The sequence below is a fragment of the Halyomorpha halys genome, unplaced genomic scaffold (genome assembly GCF_000696795.3).
Source record: "Halyomorpha halys isolate HHAL.00 unplaced genomic scaffold, Hhal_1.1 Scaffold13.1, whole genome shotgun sequence".
Taxonomy (NCBI): Eukaryota; Metazoa; Arthropoda; class Insecta; order Hemiptera; family Pentatomidae; genus Halyomorpha; species Halyomorpha halys.
Genome location: NW_027104938.1, coordinates 1288594 through 1316210, shown reverse-complemented (window position 1 = coordinate 1316210; position 27617 = coordinate 1288594). Strand labels below are relative to the sequence as shown.

The following is a 27617-nucleotide window of genomic DNA, read 5'->3' as shown; positions in this document are numbered from 1 at the left end:
ATATTAATTGTAAAATAATAATGTGTGGAAAAAAAAAATGTTATCTTTCTATTATATGTATCATATCAAAAAAATGTAATTTATAAATTTGTATATGTCCAGTCACGGATTGATCAGTATGCTGTGTAATGTAGCAACCCGATGTATTTGGGCAGCATGATTGAATAAATTTCTTTCTCTGTGTGTCTTAATTTGAACCCAAAGTATCTTTTATATTTGAAAAAAATTATAAAAAGAATAAAAATTCTTTTTTTATTTTATTTTTAAAATTATTACACTATATATATAGATACAATACATATTTGTTAACCACATAATAAACTTACATGACTGAACGAAGAGACAGAAGCTGCAGCGAAGTTTGGATCGTTAAGCATTTCTGTCCAATCGTAAGTTCCAGCCAAATGAGGTAGTGTCTTCTTATCAGGTGGGAAAGGTGCTTCTTCTTCGTGAAGTGATATCGGAGTGGGAAGAGGTGGTAAGGTGGCATGGATTTTTACTTTCACAGCTGAATCAACTTCCATTGATTGCTAAAAACAGAATGTAATCGTTTGTTTATTATTTAGAAGATAAATATGTTTTATAAATAACATATTACTTAAACTTAATTGTTAAAATCTTGTTTAAGAATATAAATTTTAAAAAATATCAATCTCTTTATTTATAACAAAGAAGAGTTAGTGTCGGTCAAACTAACTATGATAGCATAGCTGACGGCACATGTTGTAACAGTGTAGTTACTGTCAGATTATAGCCTATCTCCAGGGAGACTACAACCACAGCAGTAAATGTCATAGAATAAACTATATGAAAGTAGTCATCATAATATTTATTATCAAGGCAGAACAGTAACACAATCTGGCCTAGAGTGACAAAAGCAGAGAAGCAACTGACACTTAAGAGATTTTTATTTTATGAAGATTTTCATATTTTACTTTCCTTTTTTTAAATCTTCAAGTAGTGTATTTTATTCTAGTTAAAACGTAATTAAATTTTTTTAACTAAACTTATTAAAAAAAAATTATGAGGAAAAAATTTACACTTCAAGGTTTTACAAATATGACTAAATTAAAGTTAACTGAAAATTTAAAAATATAAATATTTAGATGAAATTTTTATTTAAGGGAAATAAAAACTAATTTTTAAATGAAACTCTTTTGAAATAAAAATTATTAGTACTTTCAGCCCCTAATCGATTCCGTAACGGTTAAAAAGGATGACTTACGACTGGGTTCAAAGGTGACTTTCCCTCATCATCACTGTCACTCGGAGGTGGTGGACCTTCAGAATAACCACGAGAACAAGCCAAGCTGCAAAACCTCCTCTCTTTGGTATAAAATGCATGTTTCACACCGATGGCACCACATTTTTCACAAATTGCTGACAACAAATAAACTCTTATAACATTCGAATTTAAATTATAATATCTCCATAACAAACTTAACAAAAGTTAATAAATTTACCCATTCCATCTTTCATAATAGGAATAACATTGGGATCGGTATCCCTCTGGTATGCAATCGGAGTCTGGAGCTTTAGTCCCGGCCTCTTGATGGGTTTGATCTTTTTATTAGATTGAGGAACTTCCGTCGGAGTGATCTGACCGGCGAGTCCAGATATGTACCCTGGTTGACTCTCGTCCAGCTTACCGTCTCTATCTTCATCTTCAAAATACGGATCTTCCAATTCATCCAGCATCATGAAGCCATTCATGTCTTGGACATACTATGAACAAAATTAATAAGATTATACTTTATAAATTTATTAAAATAAAAATCTGGTGTGTTCGTAATGTGTAGAGTTGGGCAAAAATTAGCTATAATTAAACTATTAGCTAAAATTGCCATGAATATGACCCTTATTCGTGAATGAACCATTGATAATAAATATTGTATCTACAGCAATATTAGCTATAAGTTTCAACTATAGTTAATTTTTGCCCATATATTAATTCTTGCTAATTTTAAAATGGCAACTTCTTTATTATCCACACTCACCCATATTATAATTCGATTTGTATGTTTGGTAAAATAATATTTTTTTTTTTAAATACTATTTCCATGGATATTACCTAATAGTAAGACTATTAACAACCACAAAAAAAACCATCTAATTTCTCCTTTAGTTAACTATCCAATTATTTCTTATTAATTATCTATATTACTGCTAACAATGATAAATTGTTAGTTATTTCAAATAAAAAAAAAAATTAAAAGCAGTTCAGCGGGAAATATTTTTGAAAATTCGGCAGGTACAAGTAAAGTATATCATTATATATTACTCTACTTTGAGTATACACCACTGGAAGTGGTTAATTCTAAAACAAAAAACCTATAATTTTCTATTAAATAAATCAAAACTTGTATCCTTATTTGTCTCAACACTTTTTATTTCAACAGTCCAACGTTTCGGTCATTTTAGACATCCTCAATTATAAATTTTTCCTCACATTGAATTTAGGATTTCTTTTGCAGGCTATTCTGTCCAGGTCATTCATTAATTATAAGTTAAAAACCTATTTTTTAAAATTTAAAATCATAAATATCTATTTCTTCTTATTTTAAAATTGTCCACCAATCACTACCATATACACTTTTATTTGTGTATATGGTAGTGACTGGTGGATAATTTTAAAATAAGAATAAGTAGATATTTATGATTTTAAATTAAAAAATAGGTTTTTAACTTATAATTAATGAATGACCTGGGCAGAATAGCCTGCAAAAGAAATTCTAAATTTAATGTGAGGAAGATGTCCTTGAGGATGGCTAAAATGGCCGAAACGTTGGACTGTTGAAATAAAAAGTGTTGAGACAAATAAGGATACAAGTTTTTGTTTATTTAATAAATAATTACCTTGTCTCAAGAAATTGAAATACTATAATTTTCATTCAGTGCTTAATATTTCTTAAATTATCTACTGAACAAAAAAAATCGTTCACATATTTATTAAAATAAAGTAAATCAACCAAAGTTTAACTATTAATAGAGTATTCAATAATTTCTTAGTTAAAGTTTTTCAAAAATCATTTTTTTCTCTGAGAATAAAGTAAAGAGAAATTATTTCGTTAAATATCATGGAAACTGCTACTCTTACAAAAATAATCATTATGAAATAGTAGGGGTACTCACGATGCTGTTAGAAAAGTGTCAACTTGCTAAATGTTATAAGTATTTATTGTTTGCAACCCAATTCAAAGTTCATGTTATATGTTGAATGCAGAGGAGCTTCTTGCAGATTTTCTAGGTAACTTTGTAATCTTCCATACTTTCATTATTTTTATCTATTTCTAAGTCCAAAACAAAATAATGCAAACCACGAGCAACTAAACTATCAAAATGATCACAAACACAACATGGAGCTCAGTTGATCTGTGGTGTGTTATCATTCTCTATTTAGCAGACCTAGTAACAGACTCTCAACCATGTTAAATGCTATATCGTTTTGACACGGTAAAAGAAGGAAATATTTCTCCATTTAATACACTTTAACATGTTAAACTAAAGATGATGAATATAGTGCATTTTTCAGGTTACAATATGAGCTCACCAGACATCTGTATGTATAAAACATTACTTATTTCAAAATCAACGTTTTTACTATTCGTGAACACAATACTTAATATATTTCTATTTGATTAGATAAAGAACTTCTATAACTATACTTTCATGACTTCATGGTTGTTATGATAAAAGTTAAAAAGTTTTGACTATTCCTTAACATTAGAAATATTGAAACTTTTTTTTCTAAGATAATCATTATAAACTGGTTTATAGTGCATTTATTTGGCTCCAATTTGAGTTCACCAGAAATGTACATCTATAATAGTTGACCGTAAAAATCTATATATAGGAAGATGTTCAGGGTTGCGATCAAAGGAGAAACAAAAATAGTTTATAACTATTTATTTTCCGACGTTTCGCCCCACTTTGTAGGGTTTCATCAGGGCTAAAAAGAAACAAAATGATACAATGATAAGAATAAAAATACAAAGATAAGAATAAAAATAAGTAACAATGGCAAGAGTAAATTTTTTTTTATAAAAATTTGTAAAATATACAGTTAAAAAATACAGGAGATGTACATAAAACAAGACCAATACGGGGAAGGAAAAAAAAAAAAAATAGAGATTAAATAAACGTCATGAAAAAATAATAATATACATAAATAAGTAATAATAAAGATATAAAATTATAATAAATGAGCAATGAGAGCATGCTCATCATAGTTGTAAACTATTTTTGTTTCTCCTTTGACCGCAACCCTGACCATCTTCCTATATATATTAGTTTATGTTTACTAAAAATCATAGCTTGTTCCAAAATCAATGTTTTTACTATTAATGAATGTAATACTTTCTCTTATATTATTTCTATTTACGGGTTAAATAAAATATTACTATTACTATGTTTTCATGTTTCTATGGTTGTTATGATAAATGTTATGAATATTGTCTTAATGAACATGAAAATAATTATTTTCTAAGATAATCATTATAAACTAGTTTATAGTGCATTAATCTGACTTCACCAGATGAACTGTATGTGTAATAAAAATCAAAACTTGTTTCAAAATTGATATCTTTACTATTCACGAATATAATATTTCTATTTATTGGTTAAGTAAAGAACTACTATTACTATGGCTTGGTGTTTCCATGGTTGCTATGACAATAGTTAAAAAGTTATGACTATGAACTGGTTTATAGTGCATTTATCTGGCTTCAATTTGAGTTCACCAGACATCAGTATGTAAAATAGTATATGTTTTCTAAAAAACATAAAATATTATACATACAAGTAGGTGAAAGTAACAGTAGATCAAAATAAACGTTGTCTAATAAACCTTTCAAAATAAAAAGTACAAATATTTTCTTAACCTAAAATCATTGAAAATGACTTAATAATGTTAAAATATCGTTGATTGACCATGTGTAATTAATTAAAGAAGAATGGTCAGGTGTAGTAAAAAAAAAAAAAAAATCAAATAGTAAATAAACTATTTATTTTGAGCCAATCTTCTGTTCCACTTCACAGGGCTTTTAAAATAAAGGAAAGCCCTGATGAAGACCGGTAATGCAGGGTGAAATTTATTTATTTTGACGGTACCTGAACCATCTTCCTTTTATATATTGCTTAATAATAATATTACCATCGGTGTTGTTTGCCGCATCTCATCTATAGTTTGCTGGGCTTCTGTAAAAAATGTATTGCGGTGAGGATCCATGCCTGAGTTGATCATGAGCCCTCCAGGATCACTATGGAGGAGCATATCACCCATCCATACTAATCCTAGTTCTTCACATTAAAAAAAAAAAAAGAAAAAAAAGAAGGTTAATATGTTTTATAATAAACTAAAAATTTCTAGATTTTTCTCCAAAGTTAAATTTTAAGTTATGTTAGTATTGAACTACTATGTATGTAGTGGTATATGGTATACAGTGCAACAATTTCTTTAATAAAATAAGACAGAAGCCACAATTTTCTTATTTCAGCTATAGGATAACATTGGAACCATATAAAGCCAAATTAAAATTTCATTATAGTAACGTAAAAGGCTGGTTCCAAGACGAGTGATGACTACCATCAAACTTCAATTCAGCCTGCCGGTTTGATGGTAATCATAACTCATCTCGGAACAGGTCCGTTTCAAGTCAAGTCAAACCTTTAACATTTAAAATAAATTGTAACTTGCCAATAATCATTTCAAGTCTCTTAGAATGAAGTTATTTAAATAGGTAAAATTGGTTAAATTCTATTAAATGTAAAGTTCCACATCAAAGTTTCTATAAGGATAGCAAAGTTCTTTTAACAATAGGACCATCTCCTAAATAACCCTAAATGCAATTTCAGACTAAAATTGAAAATGTCAGAAATTATTTATGAATGGCAGCCATAGGCTGCATTTAAGTTAACTATGCAAAATAGTTTAAAAGTGAGGCACTCTGGAATTTCAAAGATCTGACCAACTCTAGTCATCAACGGCACTTTAAGCACTAAACGACAGTTTTAATGAGCTTTACTGTGTAAATGCTAGGGCACCTTTTATAATTAATATTGCTTAAGTAAATTTTTAGATTAATAACAAAAAAGTTAAATGTTTATTATATTAAATTAATAAAACTAAAAGTAATTATGTAAAAATATCAATTTATCAATATTAGGCATTTTATTATGAAAATAACATTTTATATCTTTTTTTTTTTTATTTATTCATTACCATCAAGATTAATCTCTAAAACAAATTCTATATCTTTTAGGTTATTCTAAATCAAATCAACAAAAAAGAAATCGTCCTCAACACGACTATCTCAGATTTTGTTAAAAACTTGGTTAACATTAACCTTTAACATCCTGAATTATATAATTTTTGTTTAAATTTTTTCTATTGGTTTGGAAGTAGAGGAACCATTCCTCTTGCCATAGGTAATTTAATATTATTTTAAATTTAAACAATTTTTACCAATAAAATTGAAAATTATAGTGTTAGTGTTTGTTAAAAATGATAAATTAAGTAGGTAAGTTAGTAAATGGATATTAGGTGACTTTGTAGATTTAAGATGATTCTCATTCGAATCAAGTAGTCCTGCTCAACAATAATGTAATTGAATATGGATTGATTGGTATCGTAAAGGCAAGACCACGCTTCGTAAGTTATTAGACTACTATTATTATATATTATTATACTCCACTAAGGTAACAAAAAAAAAATAAATAAACATTACTTGTATTATTTCAATGAAATATGAAGATACTTGAAAAACTGTTTTAAATCTGTCTTTTTACAGAATAAAGGCATGATATTAACATTTCAGAGACTATGTGAATAGATTACCCAATAGTTTAGGTACATTGAAAAAAAAAAATACAATAAAAGATAAAATGATTGCAATTTAGCCAGAAACAATTAATAATTAATTAATCATGAAAAAATTGATCAAAATCGCGTAAGTATCAATACCCACACTCAGCAATTTAAATGTTGACATCATATTTTTAAGATTCAGCCATTGATTCCATCCAATGCCTTGGTAAAAAATATCAAGTATATAATTTATGATAGCTTTAACTGATGTTGGAAATCAGCTAGAATGGATTTGATGGACTAAAGGCATATTGTTAATTGACTAGTTCTTTGTCTCATGTTTTAAAACACAAAAATTAAAAGACATGCAAATGATACATGATTTTATACTTCTAATTAATATTCCAATTGGTACTTTTTCATGGACTTTTAATGAAGATAGAAAAAAGAAATATAAATAATAACATGTTTGTCAAATAATCTCGCTAAAAGATTAAAATGGACAATATTGACATTAAAACACCTTCCAGTCAAAAATTTGATTTCTCAACATAATGTTCTTAAAATTTTATCATGATTCATTAAATAAAAGAAAGATGAGAAACAATATTTAATAAATCCATAAGAGTATCTGGCCTATTGTCTCATAAAGCATGGACCACTTGGGTTTAATAATAACAGGTTCCCTAACTGAGGGTATGTGGGGGAGATGCAACAAAAAAAGAAATGGAAACAATTAAAAAATCATTATAAAAACCATGCATGCATAAGAAAAGAAAACATTGAATAAACTTTAAAGGACTAAAATTACAAAGATTAGAAATTAATTTAGCAAGGTCTTCGAATAATATGAGTTAGAAAAATCACAATTAAAGTTAGGAAAAAGGTGTGAGATATATACACTACCAAAATTTGAAATGTGAAAATAAAATAGATTAGGATACCATATAATCAGTATCACATAATGATTGTAAATTAACTGATCTAATTTAATATATACAGTACAATTTCTTAAATAAATATGACTTACTGATTCCATTTTAATGAGCATTTAAATGTATGACTTTAATTTTTAAAAAATAATGAAAACAAAATTGACAGGATCATTAAAACAAAAGACTTGAAGTAGAAGTGATGATAGGTGGATACTAACAAAAATGCATACATTAATTTAAAAATAATATATACACAATGTTATATTGCAAGCTACAACAGGCTTGAGAAAAGAACTAAAACCAATACACATTAATAAATCATAACTACTTAGAGTGGAATAAATAAATGATAGCTTTTGCTGGGAGGTTTTCATAACAACTTCAAAGTAAGATTCAAAAGAAATAAAACTACATCAAATATACAAGGTGGTTCAATTACAAGATGGGAAAAACCTTAGCTTATATCAAACTACATGAGAAGTAACATAGCAAAAATTAGAATAAAATCTACAGCTCAATACAGCAATTAAATTAGGTAGCTTACCTTCTGTGCTCGTCATATCCATGACAAAGGCGAAGATTTATTTGAAATATAAAACAAATACTGCCCTCCAAAGTCTATCAGATTGATTTAGCAATTCTCAAGAATTGCTAATAGCATTCCATCATATATCTGAGAGGTACAACATGAATCTAATTCTGCAATAAAAAGACATATCTACGGTTTTTACAATGTTTCCGTCTCAAACAGTTTATTGTACTTCAGGCTATCCACTGCCAGCAGAATAACGCACTTTTGAGTATTGTTAAAAGTGCAATTATTACAAAATTAGTGAGAGAAACACTTTCAATTCCTTTCGAAACTTCCTTATTAACTTTTATTTTAACTATAGATAATGTTTTATAAAATGAAAATTAGCTCAAAGTTTAAAACGTGTCCTCATATTCAAACCTGCCTACCGCCAATAACCTTCTTGTTGTCATTTGTGGCTCCAAAGGTAATCTACCACGGTTGGTCTGTTTTGTTTTAGAAGTGTTTGAATTAAATTTACAAAAATGACATCTTTAAATGAAGACAAAATCAAGCAAATGCAAGATGAGATGAGCAGGTAATTTTTACATTGTTTCGTTAAAAAAATATATTAGTAATTTTTTATAGTTTCATATTTATCATAAAACTATCAAATATTGACTGAATGATCATGACTACTTTGACTTTAGGATTTTAAATGTGCTTTACCAATATACTTATTCTTTTTATTTATAATGTATAGACAGTGGTTTAAAGTTTATTGTTTGTAATTTTAACACACTCTTCTTGTAATTCTATTTGGTTAGAACTGCCTAACTTTTATTTTTAGACAAAATTTTAAAATTTTGATATCTCATTTGATACACTATTTCATTTTAAGTCCATATTTTAATATAGTGTACACGTTTTCATTAATTATTTATAAATAAAAACTAGAATAAAATTTGTTAACTGCTGTCTAGTGAACAAGTTTTTGTATGACACCTGTCACCAACATTTACCTTGATTTCAAGGAATATTGCTACAATTAGTAATTTGATTTAAATGGCAATATTCAATTCAATGCATTAATCCTATTGATTAATTCATTTTAAGTAAACTGTTTTCTATAGTTTCTGCATATTTTTCATTACAGAATTAATTTAAAACAAATTCTTGTTAAGAAAAAATTACTTCCTAAATGTTAAGTCTTTACTGACTAAATACTGATCTTAATGGTGGATTATAAATTATTTAGTTCCTAAATTATCAACTTCAATTAAGTTCATTTAATTTATAATGTAACATATGGAATCTAAGAGGGACCTTCATTTCACTAAGTTTATTTTTAATTTAAGATAAGCAACAAAAAATTGAATAGCTTTGAGTAACTATATGATAAGCTGAGGGGTATTAGTATTTTGTTGAAAATGCCTCTTTCTTTCTATTAATTGTGCGAGTTACAACATATGTACCTATGCTATGAAAGCGTATAAATGTTAATTAAGAATTGTAGAATTTTCCTAGACTTCTATACTGACAAATTTACATTATGTGATTTATTATATTCTTCTTCTGAGCTATTTTTTTAAAAAAATAAATGGTATATAAATTAAAAGTGATATTAATATTAACGAATCTATGTAATTCTAAGTAGTAATTTGAAGAACTTATTTTTAACTTTCGTATATTTAATAAAACTAGGCTATATATATTTGTAACCATACGCTATATAACTTTTGATCAGTATATATCAACAATGACTGTGCCTATAAAGTTGATATTATTAATGATAGTTCCCATTATGCTGTATACATGCTCTAAGAAGAAAGAAATTATTTCTAGAACTTGAAAAAAAGTTTTGTTTTTTTCTGTAGAAAACATAAAATACAATCTTTACACAAGAGCCATTCATTTAATTCTATAAAAAACAAAACACACATCATCTAAGATGGAAATTTTTATTATTACCTTAACATATTTAAGAATATAGACCATTTCTTTACTGAATTGTTGATCACTATATCTAAAAAATTGTAGTGCCTATTTAGTTGATATTATTAATGATAGTGCCCCTTATGCTGTATGTGTACCACTATTAATATAATTTGTTCAAAACTACTAGTACATGTGCACTAGTAGTTTTGAACAAATTATTTCTTGAACCTATAAAAAAAAAAGTTTTTCAAATGAATCTAAACATATCTTCCAGCAGATTTTAGACAGTCATTTAAAAAATAATTTAATTCTATACAGAACAAAACTAATAAGCTAATTTAACCCATATTAGCAAAAATGGAAATCTTTTTTATTGTTACTTTAACATATACCATTTGCTTTTAATGACTTATTAATCCCATTATCTCAAAACCGACTGGGTGAATGAAGCTGACATTGTATATGATGATTGCTCTCATGCTGTAGACATTCAATTAGGCTGGGTTTTTATAAAAATTTGAACTCTTAAAATAGATTATTTCTAAAATGGGGAAGGAAAGAGTGATTAAAACTGCGCTTGGGACAAAGCTCCCCATTTGTTATTTGATAAATATAAGGTTTGAAATGTTTCAAATTCATAAATTCCACTAATCTAACATGACCTGTTTATTAGTGGTTTTTTTCATATTATCTTCTATCTTTGGTTAAATAAATTAACTGTTATTTATATTATTTATTTATGATGATATTATGCATTTCAGTTCTTTGCCTCAATTTAGATTGGCATTTATGGGAAAATGGCTCAATATAGTGGATGTATTGTATTGTCATCATTATAAACAATTATATTTATAACTCAAAGCCATTAAGATATCACAATGAATTGGTGAAGGAATTTAATTACTAATTATGCTACCGTTGGTTCTAATTTTAGGTTTTTTTCTTTTTCTGATGAAGCTATTATTATTTCTGGATTGTGGTTAAGAAAAACAATTAATAAATAATTATGAGAGATAGTTGACCGTGGATGATGAATGAGGAGAAGATGGTTGGGGGTGCGGTCAATGAAAAACACAAATAAGTTCGATTAACTTATTTTAATGTGCCAACGTTTCGGCTAGATTTTCTAGCCTTCTTCAGGGCTAAAAACAGAACAAGATAACAACCACACTAAGTATAGAAAAATAAAAAGGAAAGTATAAACAGAATAATTTTACACATAAAATGAAAAAATTTACAAAATAGAATTAATAAAATGAAGTGATGAAAGAAGCGGGAAATAAAATGTATACATAGGTAATTGAAAAAGTGGGTAAAATAACATAAATAAGGAAATGAAATAAAAATGAAGTTATATAATGCAAAGAAGTATGAACATATTAGTTATTATTAATTTAAAATGTAAATATGAAAAGAAAATGAAAATTGAGAGGAAGAAAATATATGTAACAATAATAGATGATAAAGAGGCAAATTATAAGTATAGTGAACAAAACTTATAACTTGCATAATATAATTTGTCCGAAATTTTGGAAAATATCATTAAAACTAATTATGAGAGATAGTTGACCGTGGATGATAAATGAGGAGAAGATGGTTGGGGGTGTGGTCATTTTTTCATTGACCGCACCCCCAACCATCTTCTCCTCATCATTAAAACTACTACTCCTATGAAGATAAATGTTATAAACTACTTTTATAGCTTCTCTCATCACTTCATTTTATTAATTCTATTTTGTAAAATTTTTCATTTTATGTTTAAAATTATTCTGTTTATACTTTCCTTTTTATTTTTTATTTTTCTATAATTACTGTGGTTGTTATCTTGTTCTGTTTTTAGCCCTTAAGAAGGCTAGAAAATCTAGCCGAAACGTTGGCACATTAAAATAAGTTAATCGAACTTATTTGTGTTTTTCATTGACCACACCCCCAACCATCTTCTCCTCAATTAATAAATAGTTTCAACTATTTATTAATAGCTGACATTTCAACCCACACTGCAGGTCTTCACAGATGCTAAAATAAAAATATAGTGAGTTGGCAAAGGTAATATAAGAGTATAAAAGTGATATTTAAATAAAACAGATATAAAAGTTGAGGTATAAAAAGATATTCATAGAAACAAACTAACATAAAAAATAAATCAGAATAGTTTGGAGGTTAGATGAAGATGAAAACCAAAACGATAAATTAACAGACATAGTTATATTATCTTTTTCGGTTATCATATTTTATTTACATGTCACTTTAGAGATTAAATGAAAATGAAAGATAGTTTATTATTATTCTGGGGCTAAGTATCTTTGAACAAATTTTTAGGTTCAACAATATGTTGACCAATAACATATTACCTTTATTTTAACCCTCGTAGTACGAGAGTAGAAAAAAGTCAGTTATTTCACCCCAGGTCTTTATTAATTTAATGAGAATCATGTACTAGTAAAAATTTATGGGTCTGCCATAGTTAGTTAGAGGGAATAAAAAATGGTGGCTGTTTCAAAACTTTTAATAAAATAAGTTTTCATTCAGAGCTCCATATGGTTAAAACTACCTATAACACTTGAAAATCTAATAGAACATAATTAATTAGAGTAAATTAATTAAAATATGAGCTCTAACAGAGTTGTTTAAATTCAGTGATGTCTGAGATATAGTTTTTTAAAAAGCAACATTTCATAAAACGTATAATGAAAAATCAGTTAGTGAATTTATTGTAGGAAATCTTTATCTCAGGAACCATGAGATATATAGATTTCTATTAGTACTCAAATTAAAACTAGTTTAATATGCTATAAAAGTAGTTTATGACATTTATCTTCATAGGAGTAGTAGTTTTAATGATATTTTTCAAAATTTCGGACAAATTATATTATGCAAAGTTCATATTCATATACTAATATCAGTAAAACTACTACCTCAATGAATATAAATATTATAAACTATCTTTAATTTGATTGCTTCCAGACATCTGTATGTCTCATGGTTCCTGAGATAAATCTTTATTAGGGCTCATATTTTATCAAATTTATCCTACTTAGAATGATGTTCTATTGGGTTTTCTAGTATTATAGGAGCTCCGAATGAAAGTTAATTTTTTTTTTTTTTTTTAAACATTTTTTATTTCCCCTAACTATACTTAGCAAACTCTTTTGACTTTATACAGTAATCTAAAAATGAGGTGAAATAACTGACTTTTTTTTCATTGGGCTCTTGTAAATATCATGAAGACCTGCATTGTCGGTTGAAACTTGGTTATTATCAGATAGTTAAAACTATTTCTTTATTGTTTAAGAAATAACAATTAAGATCACAACTAGAGATTTAAGAAATCTATTGATCACAATCCGAACTATCTTCTAATTCATGTTCGCTCAATCATCTAAGAACATTATTATCTAAGTAATGCTATTTGTAAAATATTTTGTATTCCATTTCTAATATGTAGCTTAATTTATCAGTCATATATTTATTTGATTTTTTTTTCTTTTCAGATTTGAGGAAGAAATTGGGCTTCCTCTTCCTGACGCAGCACCTCCTCCTCCGCCACCACCTATCCCGTCTGTTGCCATACCTGGACCAAAAGTTATAAGCACCAATACTTACAATGAAGCACAAAAACAACTTGCTGGTCTCCCTTCGTCCATTGAAGCAGCGATGGGAGTGCCCACTTTGGGAGTTGTTCCGCCTCCTCCTCCACCGATACCTCCTCTTCCTTTTATACCTCATCAAGTAAGGGGTCTTCCACCAAGACCATGTAAGTTACATTTTTATATTAATTTTTTAAATTGCTTAATCCTTAGTCTGTCCTCTATATGAACAATCCATCCTACTGCACAAAGGATTATGATATTAATATTAAACCATTGTATTCCTTCTTAATAAGCTTCTTATTATTTGATGTTCTATAACGTTTCTATATGGTTATGTTAATTTTTATTTGTTATGTTTTATTAAGTGGACGGAACAAGACCTCCGATGGATTGGAGGGGACCTTTGCCACCTGTCCCACCCATGCCTCCAGGACCTATGCCCTCTGGTGAGCATTTAAAATTTCACTTACTTCTCATTTAGATATATTCTCGTCTTTATAATTATAGATATTTTTAGTTATTTTCTTTTTATTTTAATTTTATTTATTTTTTATATTAATTTTAATTGCTAGATTCATTTTAAGCAGTGTAATAAATGTGAGTACAGTTTAATGTGAATTAAGTATTATTGTATTTTAATTTGCTTACTTAAAATGAATTATTAATTATCTATAACTGTTCAGATGATGTGATGTTTATAATTTTTTCCCTTCTTAACTAACTAGTCAAATTTGCTATATTATATGAAAATTTATGTTGAATAATGAAGTTTCTATAAACATGGTTTTTATCATGCTTCTATTTGGAGCTAGGGTAAAAGAATTTTAATTAGAAAAACATATCTAAATTTGTATTAGGAATTAATTGAGAACTGTAAGAATATAACTTTATATAATTGCATATTGCTATTAATTCTGCATCAAATAAGACTAATTCTTGTTCGTTAAAACTAAAACAAGTTATACAGAATTTCATGGTATTGAACTTATTGCATAATCATTGTTTTCATAAGAGTGGTCCAAATCAGGATTAAAAATTATCACAATAAAAATGAAAAGTAGCATGGATTTTTTGATGTTATATTCAATTAATTATTTGAGATTATACATCAATTTTTTTTTCTAAATTTTTAATACATCATCATCCGGCATAAATTATGTTTTTCCATCAGAGTACAGATTTTATTTGGTTCGAAAATGGCTTTAGTTATTAAAAATTGAATTCAACTCATTGTATATTTATTATGAAGTTTTATATATAAATAATTGGCCGTATTTCACTTATATTTAAAGTGAAAAGAAAATTTTGTACAAATAAAAGAAAAGAAGAAACAAAGTAGTATTAATATAAAATAAACAATGATAAGAATATAAAATATTATGCAAACTAAGACAGTTTCAACCTAATAGGTTAAATCTTCTTGGATAAATCTTATAGGGTGGAAAACATTTCATAAGTTTTAGTGTTTAGTTCCTTGGCTCTGTTTGGAATATTTATGGATTATGTTTGTAGGAACTTTTCTATCCGGCATTGCATTTCTTATAAAATAGCATTTTGTTGTCATTTAAAACCTGTTAATTTTAAATTGTGCTTAGTTATTTGCTATCTGTTACATAGGCCCCTTGCCACCTCCCCCAGGTTTTGGTATGATGGGTCCGATGGGCCCTACTCATATGGGACCACCCGGACCGATGGGGCCTCCTGGACCAATGGGACCTGGACCAGGCCATTTAGGTCCCGGATCGATGGGACAGGGAATGGCACCTCCTGCTCCTGTGCCTCCGATGGGACCTGGTCCTGGGCCGATTGGACCGCCTATGATGCCTCCATCCTTCAATGGTTCAGGATTTCCTCCACATATGAACCCTCCAAGATTCGCACCTCCAAATTCTCAAGAAAATAAACCCCAGCAGCCTGTGCAAGCTGTCTTAAGGTAATTTTAAATTATAGTTGAAACCAGCTCTCCTGAGTTGTAAAAACTGATGTTAAAAAGAAAATAATTGAATAAAGTGATGAAAAAAATTCCTAGTTCGGTAAAGCAAAACAAGGTAATTGACTTTGTAACTACTGTTAAAAAATTATATCATATGTACAAAATTTAATCGACTATCTAATGAATTTTTTATAAATTTGTGTAATAAATTGAATTTTATTATAAATAATGCGGTGTTAATAGTTGACTGCAGATAGATATGAGAAGATGGTTCGGGGTGTGATCAGCAAAGATATAAACAAAACTTATATATTTGTGCCGACATTTCAACTGAATTTTAGGTCTTCATCAGGGCTGAAGAAAAAAAAGAAGATAACAATGCAGAGAAACAAAAAGAAAAAGAAGATAATAATAAATAAACTTGGAAATAGTATTAATCAATAGTATAGTACAAATAGTATTAATCATTATAGTACAAATAGTATTAATCATTAATATAGTACAAATAGTATTAATCATTAGTATAAATCAACTACTTTCTACTTAATTTATTGTTATGTATATTTCCAAGTTTGATTATTATTATTTTATTTTTATGTTTCTCTGCATTAATTTTGTTATATCCTTTTGTTTTGTTTTTTTAGCTTGGATTAAGACCTTAAATTCAGGTTGAAACGTTTTGTTTATTTGTGTATCTTTGCTGACTGCACCCTCGGCCATCTTCTCATAAATCAATATACATATCATTGCTTTACTTTGATAGTGGCAGAACTTTGAAAATAAAATTTTTGATTTAATTTTTAATTGGGCATATTCCTAAGGTACTACCTAAAACATTAGTTTTTACTACACTAAAATAAGACTTGACTTGAAAATCTGAATCTTTTTCATTGAGTATTTTACAATATCAATACTATTATATTTTTTTAATATTTTAAAATTGTAGGAAGATGATCTGGTTGGTATTAAAAAAAAAAATCAAAAAAAAATATTTATTAGTTACAAAGCTTTCACTCCACTTTACAGGGCGTAATGAAAACAAGATTCAAACATTCAGTCAGTGATCTTTCTACACTAGTCGGGATGAAGCCCTGAAAAGTAGGCGAAACATTGGTAAACATTAAATAGATTTTTTACTATTTTGTACCTTTATTGATCGCCACCCGGACTATCTTCCTACAATCTACTTCATACGGTCAACTATCTTCCTACAATCTACTTCATACGGTCAACTATCTTCCTACAATCTACTTCATACGGTCAACTATCTTCTTCCAATACGAACATTGCAATGTACGATTAGACTGTAAAAATTATGGTTGCCACCTGGACCATCTTTCCTACAATCAACTAATAATTTTCTAATATTCTGAAATTTGTTTTAAACAGAGAGCACCAAAATTGTTATCTATTAATATCCTTGCCTATTCTTTTATTTTTAATTTAACAATACCAGTTCTACATAAATAGACAACAACTGTTATTTTTAATTCAGTTAGTATTCTTAGACATTTTTCAAAATGTAATTCTGTTAATAAAGCTAGTTTTTGAAATGTATTCATATCAGTATGAGTGCAAAATTCTTTAGTTTTCAATCGCTAGTAGGCGATTCTGTGAAGAAATTGTAAAAAAAAAAACTGTCAAGCTTGGAAAGTTCTAAAATTTTTATGTTAATTTTTTTTTTTTCTGTAGGGACAGTTAAATTTTTCTTATTTAAGGCACTTAATCCTAATAATCTTAGGATCTAGCTAACTTACAAAAAGAAAACTTTTACTATGTTAAATGTTTATTTTTTACTGTGTTTCACTTACAGTCAGCAGTCACTGATCATGAATTTTTAAAGTTTCTTTCAAAATTCTATGAAATCAGTCATTAAGCACCTGATAATACAAAAAAATCAATTTACATTAAATGTTAGAATTTTAAATTTTACAACTGAGTGCCTCATTTTAGCAATGTCAACATGGATTATTGAAAGAATATTAAATAATTTATTTAATAGAAATGGAACTGCTTCTTATTTACTTAGTGCTATGATGTCTTAGTATAGCTTTAATGAAGAAAATATAATGATTTACAGTGCCACCCCGATGATGTATGTTGCCAATCCTCAGTTAGAAATAGCTGCCATCCAAGCAGAAAGTCAAAATACGCAAGTTTCTCAACCGGAAATTCCTATCGAAGATCCAAAAAAAAATGTTAAAAAGTCCAATAAAGCTCAAGAAGGTATGTCCAACCAGGTCGCTGCTATGGGTGGAGGCTCTTCTAAGAAAGATAAAAAGAAAAACAAGAAGCTTATAAGAACTGCTGGCGGCCAAACTTGGGAAGATCCTACTCTTGGCGAATGGGAAGATGGTATGTTTTCTCTCATCTTTCAAATTTTTTTTTTATATGTTTTATTTTTAACAATACTGAGCATTATTTGTGTTTAGTTTACTCATAATTATTTTTTTTTTTATAAAAGGAAGATAGTCCGTGAATGTGGGCTATAAACTCGCTAGGTTATTGCCTTATATATTCATAAAGTTAAAGTGGTTGTCAACTTATTTATTTTCATCAGGCTTTATGTTTGTTTTCTCATTGAGATAAAATCCAATTTTCTTTTGATCAGTTTTTTTTTTTTTTCAATCCTTCATTTATAAATTTAAAATAGAGCATTATAAGCCATGGTTTGAAGACACTTTGTATATTTTAAAAATATTTCATCTTAAGATAATGACTAAAAAAAAATTATTTTTAATAAATAATAAATGACCTAAGCAACAAAGAAATCTATTAAGATACAAAGGATCTAGAAACATAAATAAGACTGAGAGACTGAAATTCCATGGACATATGGTCAGAATGGCCCCCGGAAAAACTAAACGAAGAAATATTCCTAAAAATCCGAGGATACAAAAGCTCAGGAGGATACATCAGGCAGATGAAGGAAGAATCGGAAAGACTAGGAATAATGAACCAGGACTGTCTGGACAGAGAAAGATATAGGAAAAGACTTGAGGAAATCAAGGTTCTTGTGGGAAAGAGAAATTCAAAAAAGGGGGTCGTGTGGACATTAGAAAGAAAACAAAGGCATGTAGAGATAATAAAGAAAAATGAAAGGAAACGAAAAACAAACCAGTGAGAAGTCAAAAGTAATCGTCTTCACGTGGTCTCTTAGGCCGTTCCGTGAAAAAAAAAAAAGTGACCCTAGATACAATTAATGTGATTGTACCGCCATTTATTTTACCTTGGGTCATTACTTTTACCATGGACATTTTTTTTTTTTTTTTTATGGCATTTACAATTAATTACTGAATAACACAAAATAAATGAAAATGTGTGTTTAATGAAGAAAATTTACATAATACATTAAATTGACATTTAAAAAATTAACTCAGTCTCTCTGCCCAAATTAATTTACATTATCTTGGTAGCCCATTCATTAAGAATTTTTTTTTGTGTTCAAAGCCTGGAAAATAAACAGAAGTTACTTGAATTGATTGTTGAATTGTTGATTGACGCGGTGATTAATTTTTATTTTGTACCTTCAGCCAACCCTAGGTATTGTATATGTAGCAATGAACCATGGTATTACCTTGTTGGATTGGATATTCAGCAAAAATTTAAGGTATATTGCTTAGAGCTTTCATTCATTTTAAGTTAAATAGATTACAAAACATACAATAACTAATGAGTTTAGATGAATTTACATTTCGGAAGATTATTGATTGACCGTGTGTATAGGTGAATGGAATATGGTCGGGGTGCGGTAAAAAAAACTCAAATAGTAAGTGGTTATACTATTTGAGTTTTTTTTACCGCACCCGGGCCACATTCCATTCAACGAATTTACATATCATTTTGATGAAAATCCTCAAATGTGGTAAAGGAAAATTACTTTTCTAACACACAAACATTACTGTATGATATCACAAAACTAAGACAGTTAGGGTTACCTAAGTATGGTAGACTGGATATCTACAGAGCAGAAAACTTTATGTTGTCACAAAAAACAAATTTTCCCTGGTACAACTTATATTTTATTTTTTTAAGGTAGCCCAAGGCACACATGTCTTCCCATTAAAAGAATGCAAAATAAGAAATTAAGTTTGAAATTGTGAAAAATTATTTATTTTTTTTTTTTTACAATACTGTTTTATTAAGAAAATATAATAACCATGGGTCGTTAAACAGTATTCGATGAATATGTTGTGATAGAAACATAACTCTCTCCCTTCGGCTTCTTCATCGCCATTAGTCCAAATTTACTTCACTTTAGACATAATTTGTTAATTGAATTATGGAACTTGTGTTTGCAAATATCAGAATATCAAGATTGTACTGTGTGTTTAGTGTAATCTCAGTAATCGAAACTAATTGCTGCATGGGATTGTTTGGATTACTGAAAAGTAAGTATTAAGAAAAATGGTGTAAACAAATTTCAACAATATGAATGTACATAACTATTGTTGTTTATTTAATTTTTTTTTAATTTGATAGTTTAAAGTTTTAAAAAATGAATCTTTTCTAAAGAAATCGATTTTCTAGCTGTATTTTGGGCGGCTACACTTTTTTTTTTTTCTTTTATATCCACAGTAATGCTTATATGTTACAATGTTATAAGATTGCTCATTTATAAGTAAAAAAGTATAAATAAAAATAAAGAAGTATTCTATGTATGGATTTATTTAAAACATGATAAAAAAAAATAATAATTTACCATCAAAATTTGTATTACACATATTTCTACTATTAATAAATATGATTTATACAATAGATATTATGTATTTATAATTCCAACAAAATATATTATGAACACTTTCATAGGAATTAGATTACCCAATATTGAAGCTGTGTAAACATTTCCATAATGATTACAATAACTTGCCTTTAGATTGGGCATTTAAAAATATCCTTTACACATATGCACTTTTATTTGAAAATATAAATGTAATTGCTTGCTAAGTTTTCTCCAAAAAAGTAACTTTTTTTTTTATAAAACTAGTTCGGGTTACTGGAGTGTTTGGATTACCAAGATTACACTGTGTATTTATTATTAGGTTTCAAAGAGCTGATTGGATTACTTATGGTGTAAAGTTAACTGTTTTCAAGAACCTTGTGTTTTTTTGGTTTAAGTACTCCTCTAACGGCAATAATGACTGGTTACTCTCAGATTAGCAATCCATTCTAGCTATCTTTAATTTTCAGACGATTTTCGACTGTTCTGTGGTGATCTTGGTAATGATGTGACCGATGAAGTTCTTACGAGAGCGTTTTCAAAATACCCTTCATTCTTGAAAGCCAGGGTGGTTCGGGACAAGAGGACAAATAAAACTAAAGGTTTTGGTTTCGTCAGTTTTAAAGATCCACAAGACTTCATCAGAGCGACTAAAGAAATGAATGGTAAGTAAAATAAATTTTATCGGTAAGATTTTTTATTTATTTGTCACAAGTCTATTTAGAACAGCTGTCATCTTTTTTTTCCCTTAAAATGTTCTTTTTTTTTCCTGCTGTTATTTCTTTTTTATACTAAGAAATTTGATGTTACAAATAAGATATGATTATTATGGTAGTGCATTCTTGGTTTTATTTTGTTTTGCCTTATTTCCTTGAAGTTTATTTCTTCTATTAATCGGATTCATGTAGAGAACATTGAATGGCATCCCTTTTTCTACCCATCCATTAGGATTAGATTGGATGCTTACTTTTTGTTTGGTGCTCATAGTTCCATTACTTTCCATGTTTAATCGGTTTCTCTCAGTTCTCCGTAATGTTAATATTCTGCTTATTCTGTTGTATTGCATTATCTTCTCATCAAAACATTGCGATTGAATGTAAATATTGAAAATTATCAAGAGAATTCCAAATAGTGAGTAGGTATACATCGTCTGAAAAGATGAAAAATAATTAATAGTATTTAAAAATATTATGAAAAACTTATTGTAAAATATATTGTAATAATTTTAAAAAATATTAAAAATTAAATAAAAAGAATCTTCGCTCGTTTTATAACGTTATTTCAAATATAAGAGATAACTTTGGATTATAAGTTAAGAACTTTAAAATCAAATAGACAATGTAATTTTATTATATAAAAAGAGAGACTCTATATCTCAGGGCGGGTTACTAGCAATCAGAATACAAACACTTTTACTATTAACTTAATTAAATTAATATCTCTGTTACAATTGTATTTAAATTTAGTTATAACCAAACTAACCAAGTTCACGATCTTCTTTCGTTGATTCCTGGTATCTTCTTTGTTCTTCATCTTATTGTCCTCGCGTCCAATATGGCTTCCTCCTTTTGTTTGACAAGTTGCCTCTATTCTCACAATGGCTTCCAAGCTTTTCCCGCTTCCAGCCGAAGTATGTCCTCTCACCAGGCAATCCAAACTCAGAATGCCCATCTCCTCTCCGCTATCTTCAATGTTTACTGATCAATCCAAAATAATCGATTTTGTTACAATTGATCCGCTTTACTTGCCATGGTTTGTGATGCGAACAGTCTATTGACAATTGTTATGTTTTTCCATTTCATGTTTGATTTTTCTTTTTCTATAATTACTGTATAGAAACAACAAAGGTTGAAAAAACTTCAGTCCATCTTAACACAAACAACCCAACGAACACTTTGGAAGGACGTGCACCGCCATCTTTCTTGTTTAAAAAACAACGTATTTCTTTTAGACAAAGAAAACTGGTTAGCTTGCTTTTTGTTTTAAAATAACAATTAACAATATTAAAATTATACATAAAATAAAACATATTAATAACCCTTTATACATCAAAATATATTATTTACTCAAAAAGAGCATATTACAATATATAGGTTAAGTTATGTTTTATTAGCTGAAAATATATTTTTACGCACATTTTTATTAGATCTATCTATTTTTTTTTTAATGAGTCGTCCATGTGAAAACAGTGAATTCAACAAAGTGGGTATTTTTCCCTTTTTACTGGAATAATACTGATTAGTTTAACTACGTGGAATACAATTAAAATACAAATACATGTTCTCAAAAATAGAAATATATTAAAGATTTTTCATGCAAAATGAATTTTCCGAACCATATATGAAGGTCAAAATATGTTCTTAAAAATTGTTGAATTTACCTTTTTTATAGAACACTGACAAAGTTTTCTAATTGCTTCAATTAACTATGACCACCAAATGACCTCTGTACAAAGGAAACTCAACTCTTACACCTCTTTAACCCTTCAGAGACTATGAACTGATACATCAGTTCGAGCTTGGCGATCTGTGTGATCTACAGGCTGATATATCAGTTTGACCAGTTTAGCACTTGAAGCCTATTCACTGATTTATCAGCTCTGTCCCTGACGATATGTAGTGGATCTCGAGGCATATCTTTGTTTCTATCCTAGCTACTAGAGTTCAAACAAATGCATTTTATTATTTTCTTTTTTCCTAAAGTAAAGGATTCCGATGCATGAAACCTAGCTCATAAAACATATATCTTAAAATGATTATTAAAATTGGAGAAGTTTGTCGGGGGGTGCGGTCAGCAAAGAAGAACATAAATAAACAAAACCATATTTATTTATTTTATGCCGACGTTTTGACCTGAGTTTCAGGGGTCTTCATCAGGGGTTGAAGTTGCTCAGTTGCTAGCCTACCTTCTACGCCACAACCCCTGATGAAGACCCGAAACTCAGGTCGAAACGTCGGCATTAAATAAATAAATATGGTTTTGTTTATTTATGTTGTTCTTTGCTCACCGCACCCCCCAACAAACTTCTCCAATCATTAATCTACGGTCAACTATCTACACCTGATTATTAAAATTATGTTTTACCACATTTCTGGTGGCCCTTAACCTATTACTGGGTATCTAATTAATTTAATAAGGTAATGAATTAGGTTTTTTTTTGTTTTTGGCCTATAACTCTTAAACAGTGCAGCTGAAAACAGTGAATTCAAGCCATTGGGCTCGGCAGCTAGCCACAGGTCTCAGGCCACTGGGCCTGCAAAGCGTTACCACAAATTCCGTCTCTAAAGGGTTAAAACATGAATATGTTTAGCTATAAATATTTGAGTCCTTCTGTAACCCTTCTCCCATTCCTCTCCGATTGTCTATTTTTTTTACCTAATATAATTAGTTTTGTTTATAATTATAATAATAAATTGTTCGATTGTTTTTATATGAACCTTCAGTGTATAACTAATGCATAGTGATTTAAGTATAATTAATTCTTTAGTTATGCAAAAAAACAAAAATGTTTTTAACTTTCACTTAGTTATATATGGAATATATCGTAAGGGAATACATTGAAATTATGCTAAATTTTGAATTTGAAGTTTTGATGGAAATACATGTCTGAGGTCCTGAGTCCAAACAACCTCAGTCTCGCAAAATGATCTTTATTTGTGTCTTAACAACCTTGCTAAAAAATGAAAAGTCGTACAAAACTGAAATTACATATTCAAGGTAGTTATATTTATTTAAAAGGGTGCAGTCAAAGAAAAATACTCAAATAATCAGACAACTATTTAATGTGAACCAATGTTTCGCCCTACATTGATTTGGATTTCATAAAAAATATGATATATTCTTATTTAATTTTACGTTTTACTCTACATCTATTTTATTCTCTTTAAATTACATTGTTAATTTTTATAGAAATTATCATAATCAGCCACACCTAGGTTAAATTTTATTTCTGTTATCTTATTTAAGTGTTTCTATCTTTTTTAGACCTTATGAAATCCAAATCAATGTGGGGTGAAATGTCGGCTCACATTAAATAGTTTTATGATTATTTGAGTTTCTTTCTTTTACTGCACCAAGGGACCACCTTCCTTTTAAATATTACGCACGGTCAATATATAAAGGTTCAGTCATCGATCTTAAAAAAAAAAAAAAAAATACTTTTGCTATTTATCATCAATTCATTTAAAATCAGATCGTTTATTTTGTATGCATACCTTTTGCCGCTTCCTATTCTTGTGTAATTTTACCTATGTTAGTTTCTGTTATGCTATTATTTGACAGACATTAATATTATTTAGTACCTGATATAAATCTATCTTTTATTTTCATATTTTTATTTTAATCAATAAAATATGCTAAACATCTAAATGTAGTATTAATACTAATTTTCATTTTTCCAATCATTATCTATTATTATTTCATTATTTTTACATATAAGAACTACTCATGTTTTGAACATATTTTTATCGCATTAATAGAAAATGTACAACATTTACTATATTGTTTTGGAATATTCCCTAATACAATACAATTTTCCTGATACTAATTACATTTTACAAATTTCTCTATTTTACATTTTGGTAAAACAAACCGAAGGGAAAAAAAAACATTATTGAATTAAAATAAAATACATAGCATTGGACAGAATAAAATACATATTGGGTAGCTTGAAATACATACATTAATCTATGTTTACATTAATATATGTTTAGTTCTTTTGTGTTTATACGTACGGGTTTTAGTTTTAGTTAAATTTCCTATTTCTGTAATTAGAAGGTTTAATGAGTCGGGGTAAGACTGGAAGAAATTATTTGTCTAAATTATAAACAGGATTATATCCTGTACAGTGTTTATTTTTAATTTAACACAGTGTGCATTTTAGATTTCTAGTGTAATATAGATAGTTATTAACAGTTCTGAGACATTTGTTTTGAAATACTTATATTTTTTTTTATGTTAGTTGAACTAGTAAAACTCCATATGGGGCAAGCATAAGTTAAGATGGGTCTTAGTACCGCTTTATACATTATCAATTTATTTCTATTGGATAATTTTGATGTTTTATTGAAGTTGTATCTATACTTCAGTTACTTTGATGTAAAGTTTTCCTTGTGTTTTATAATTTTGAATTAATGTGATGGTTGAATAATAGTTGGAACTATTTATACTTGATTTATACGGTACATCTTTATTATAGAGTTTACATTGCTCATATACCTATTTTAAATCTCATTTCTTGTTATCATCACTTATTAGACTTTCTGATGAACTTATTAAACTATTTTCACCCAATATGAAATGTTATATAGTAATAAGATAAGAGAAAGGAAAAGAAAATATCAAAATAATTTACGAGACAAAGCAATTGATTTTACGCTTGGGTCTGTATGAGGATCCCTTAAAATCTCTTTCCCTGTTATTATCACTTGACAGGCTTACTACTGTAATTTTAATGTAATATTCGTATTTGTTCTTTACGGCCAGAATATTTTTTTTTTCCCTTTAGCATATGTTGGACTAATGAACTTACTAAGTGTTCACCCAATTTAAAATTTTATATAATATTTTTTATAATATATAATACATAAATCTTCAGATTATTATTACTATACATTTGTTCAAAGCAATATCTTACCTTTAAAAAAGTAGTGTGCTTATAAACAGCTTTTATGAGATCAGAAGAGAGCAAATTCGCGGAACTACGATTTTAAATGTAGAACAATTTACAGTAATCGCATTTTTGTAATACTGATATAGGGATGGCGCCTCGTTATCAGTAATGTCATGGTTGGTCGACTCGGCTTAAATTTATTTTTATTGCTAGTTTTATAGATCTTTTTAACTATTAGCTTATTCAATTAACGATGAATGATTTCTTATCGCCAAATTGGATCGTATCTTTATATCTCAAGAGGTCAAGACTCTCACATATTTTTGTTCCAATTTGTCTTCTATTATTTAACGTCTGGTTCTATTTTTAAACCTAATTAGATAAAATTGAGATAAGAATTTTTATTTTTAACCAATTCTATATCCATTTAATATGCAATATCTCAGTTGAACTATTTTAGCTTCTATATTGAAAAAACAACAACACCGAGTTCAATATTTAATCTATATTTATTTATTCTTTTTTTTCCATTTCGCTGCAATTCATTTTAATGATCGGTTTTTTTTCCCTTTATAATTAGATTATCAAAATTATTATTACAATTATTAAAATATAAATAATTAGTTGTAATCCTAGAACTTAATTTCCAAAGTTTTATTTATTGAAACTTTATTATATTTCTTTCCAGGACTTTATTTTATACTCTTTATTTTATTTCTTTATTCTTTATATCATACAAATAATGTTTTGGGCTCTTCTGTCAACCATCAAGTTGTTCTAGAAATAAAAATATTTACAATCAAGAGTTTTATAATTAACACACAGTTACAATCAACAAAGTTTACATTTTATTTTAATAAAGAATTTTTTACAAACTTACATACCTATTCAATATTTAACTATACATAACATTCACTTGACTAATTATTAACTATTTTCACATCTAAAACGTTTTGATACCAAGCCTAATTTCTTAGTTACTGTTCTTATTTTTTCCCTTACCTTTGTATGTAAATGTGTAAAATTTTTAATTGTAAAAAATTGTATGTAAATGTATGTGTATCTATTTCTATACATCTATGTGTATCATTAAACATATTAATGAGTTATTTCAACTCTTTTTTTATTAAAATGCAATGTAAACTTTGTTCATTATAACTGTATGTTAATTATAAAACTGTTGATTGTAAATAACTATTTGTAGAACTTGATAATGGGCAGAATAGTACGAAACATCGTTCAGATGGTATAAAGATTTATATTTATAAGAAATAAAGTCCTGAAAAGAAATATAATTATTACATTTATGTTTATTTATACATCTTTAGGTATGTGTATATCCTGTATAGATGTTAATGAGTTACTTCAAAATTATGGGTTATTTTATGTCAAAGCTTTTGAGAAGGAATCCTTATAGTACAAGAGCCCAAGAGGAGAAAAAAGTTAGTTATCTCACCCCAATTTTTGATGACTTTAATGAAAACTATTCATAATAACTAGTCAAAATTGATGAGTCTGCCAAGTATAGGTAGGGGGAATAAAAAATGGCGGCTGTTTCAAAGCGATAAAAAAAA

The 27617-nt window shown here is 28.1% G+C and overlaps 2 protein-coding genes and 1 long non-coding RNA gene across 3 annotated transcripts in view; 1 reads left to right on the top strand and 2 right to left on the bottom strand.

Annotated features, from left to right (window-relative positions):
• The window catches only part of Sfmbt (Scm-related gene containing four mbt domains), a 33673-nt gene extending 25109 nt beyond the window's left edge, over positions 1 to 8564 (bottom strand). The window contains exons 1-5 of the mRNA XM_014418676.3: positions 8285 to 8564; positions 5153 to 5298; positions 1464 to 1725; positions 1226 to 1380; positions 327 to 530 (exon numbers count right to left, since the gene is read on the bottom strand). Of these exons, the coding sequence (XP_014274162.1) occupies positions 327 to 530; positions 1226 to 1380; positions 1464 to 1725; positions 5153 to 5298; positions 8285 to 8306 (789 nt within the window). The 5' untranslated portion in view covers positions 8307 to 8564. The remainder of the gene's footprint in view (positions 1 to 326; positions 531 to 1225; positions 1381 to 1463; positions 1726 to 5152; positions 5299 to 8284) is intronic.
• Positions 8565 to 8703: 139 nt separating this feature from the next.
• The window catches only part of LOC106679490 (RNA-binding protein 42), a 20394-nt gene continuing 1480 nt past the window's right edge, over positions 8704 to 27617 (top strand). Inside the window, exons 1-6 of the mRNA XM_014418685.3 lie at positions 8704 to 8849; positions 13681 to 13943; positions 14145 to 14225; positions 15397 to 15712; positions 17793 to 18067; positions 20903 to 21097. Coding sequence (XP_014274171.2) covers positions 8797 to 8849; positions 13681 to 13943; positions 14145 to 14225; positions 15397 to 15712; positions 17793 to 18067; positions 20903 to 21097 — 1183 coding nt within the window. The 5' untranslated portion in view covers positions 8704 to 8796. The remainder of the gene's footprint in view (positions 8850 to 13680; positions 13944 to 14144; positions 14226 to 15396; positions 15713 to 17792; positions 18068 to 20902; positions 21098 to 27617) is intronic.
• Positions 20811 to 26375, bottom strand: LOC106679547 (uncharacterized). Its single transcript, XR_001342989.2, has 2 exons — positions 26068 to 26375; positions 20811 to 21582 (listed from the first exon to the last, which is right to left on the bottom strand). It is a non-coding gene; the product is annotated as an uncharacterized lncRNA (long non-coding RNA).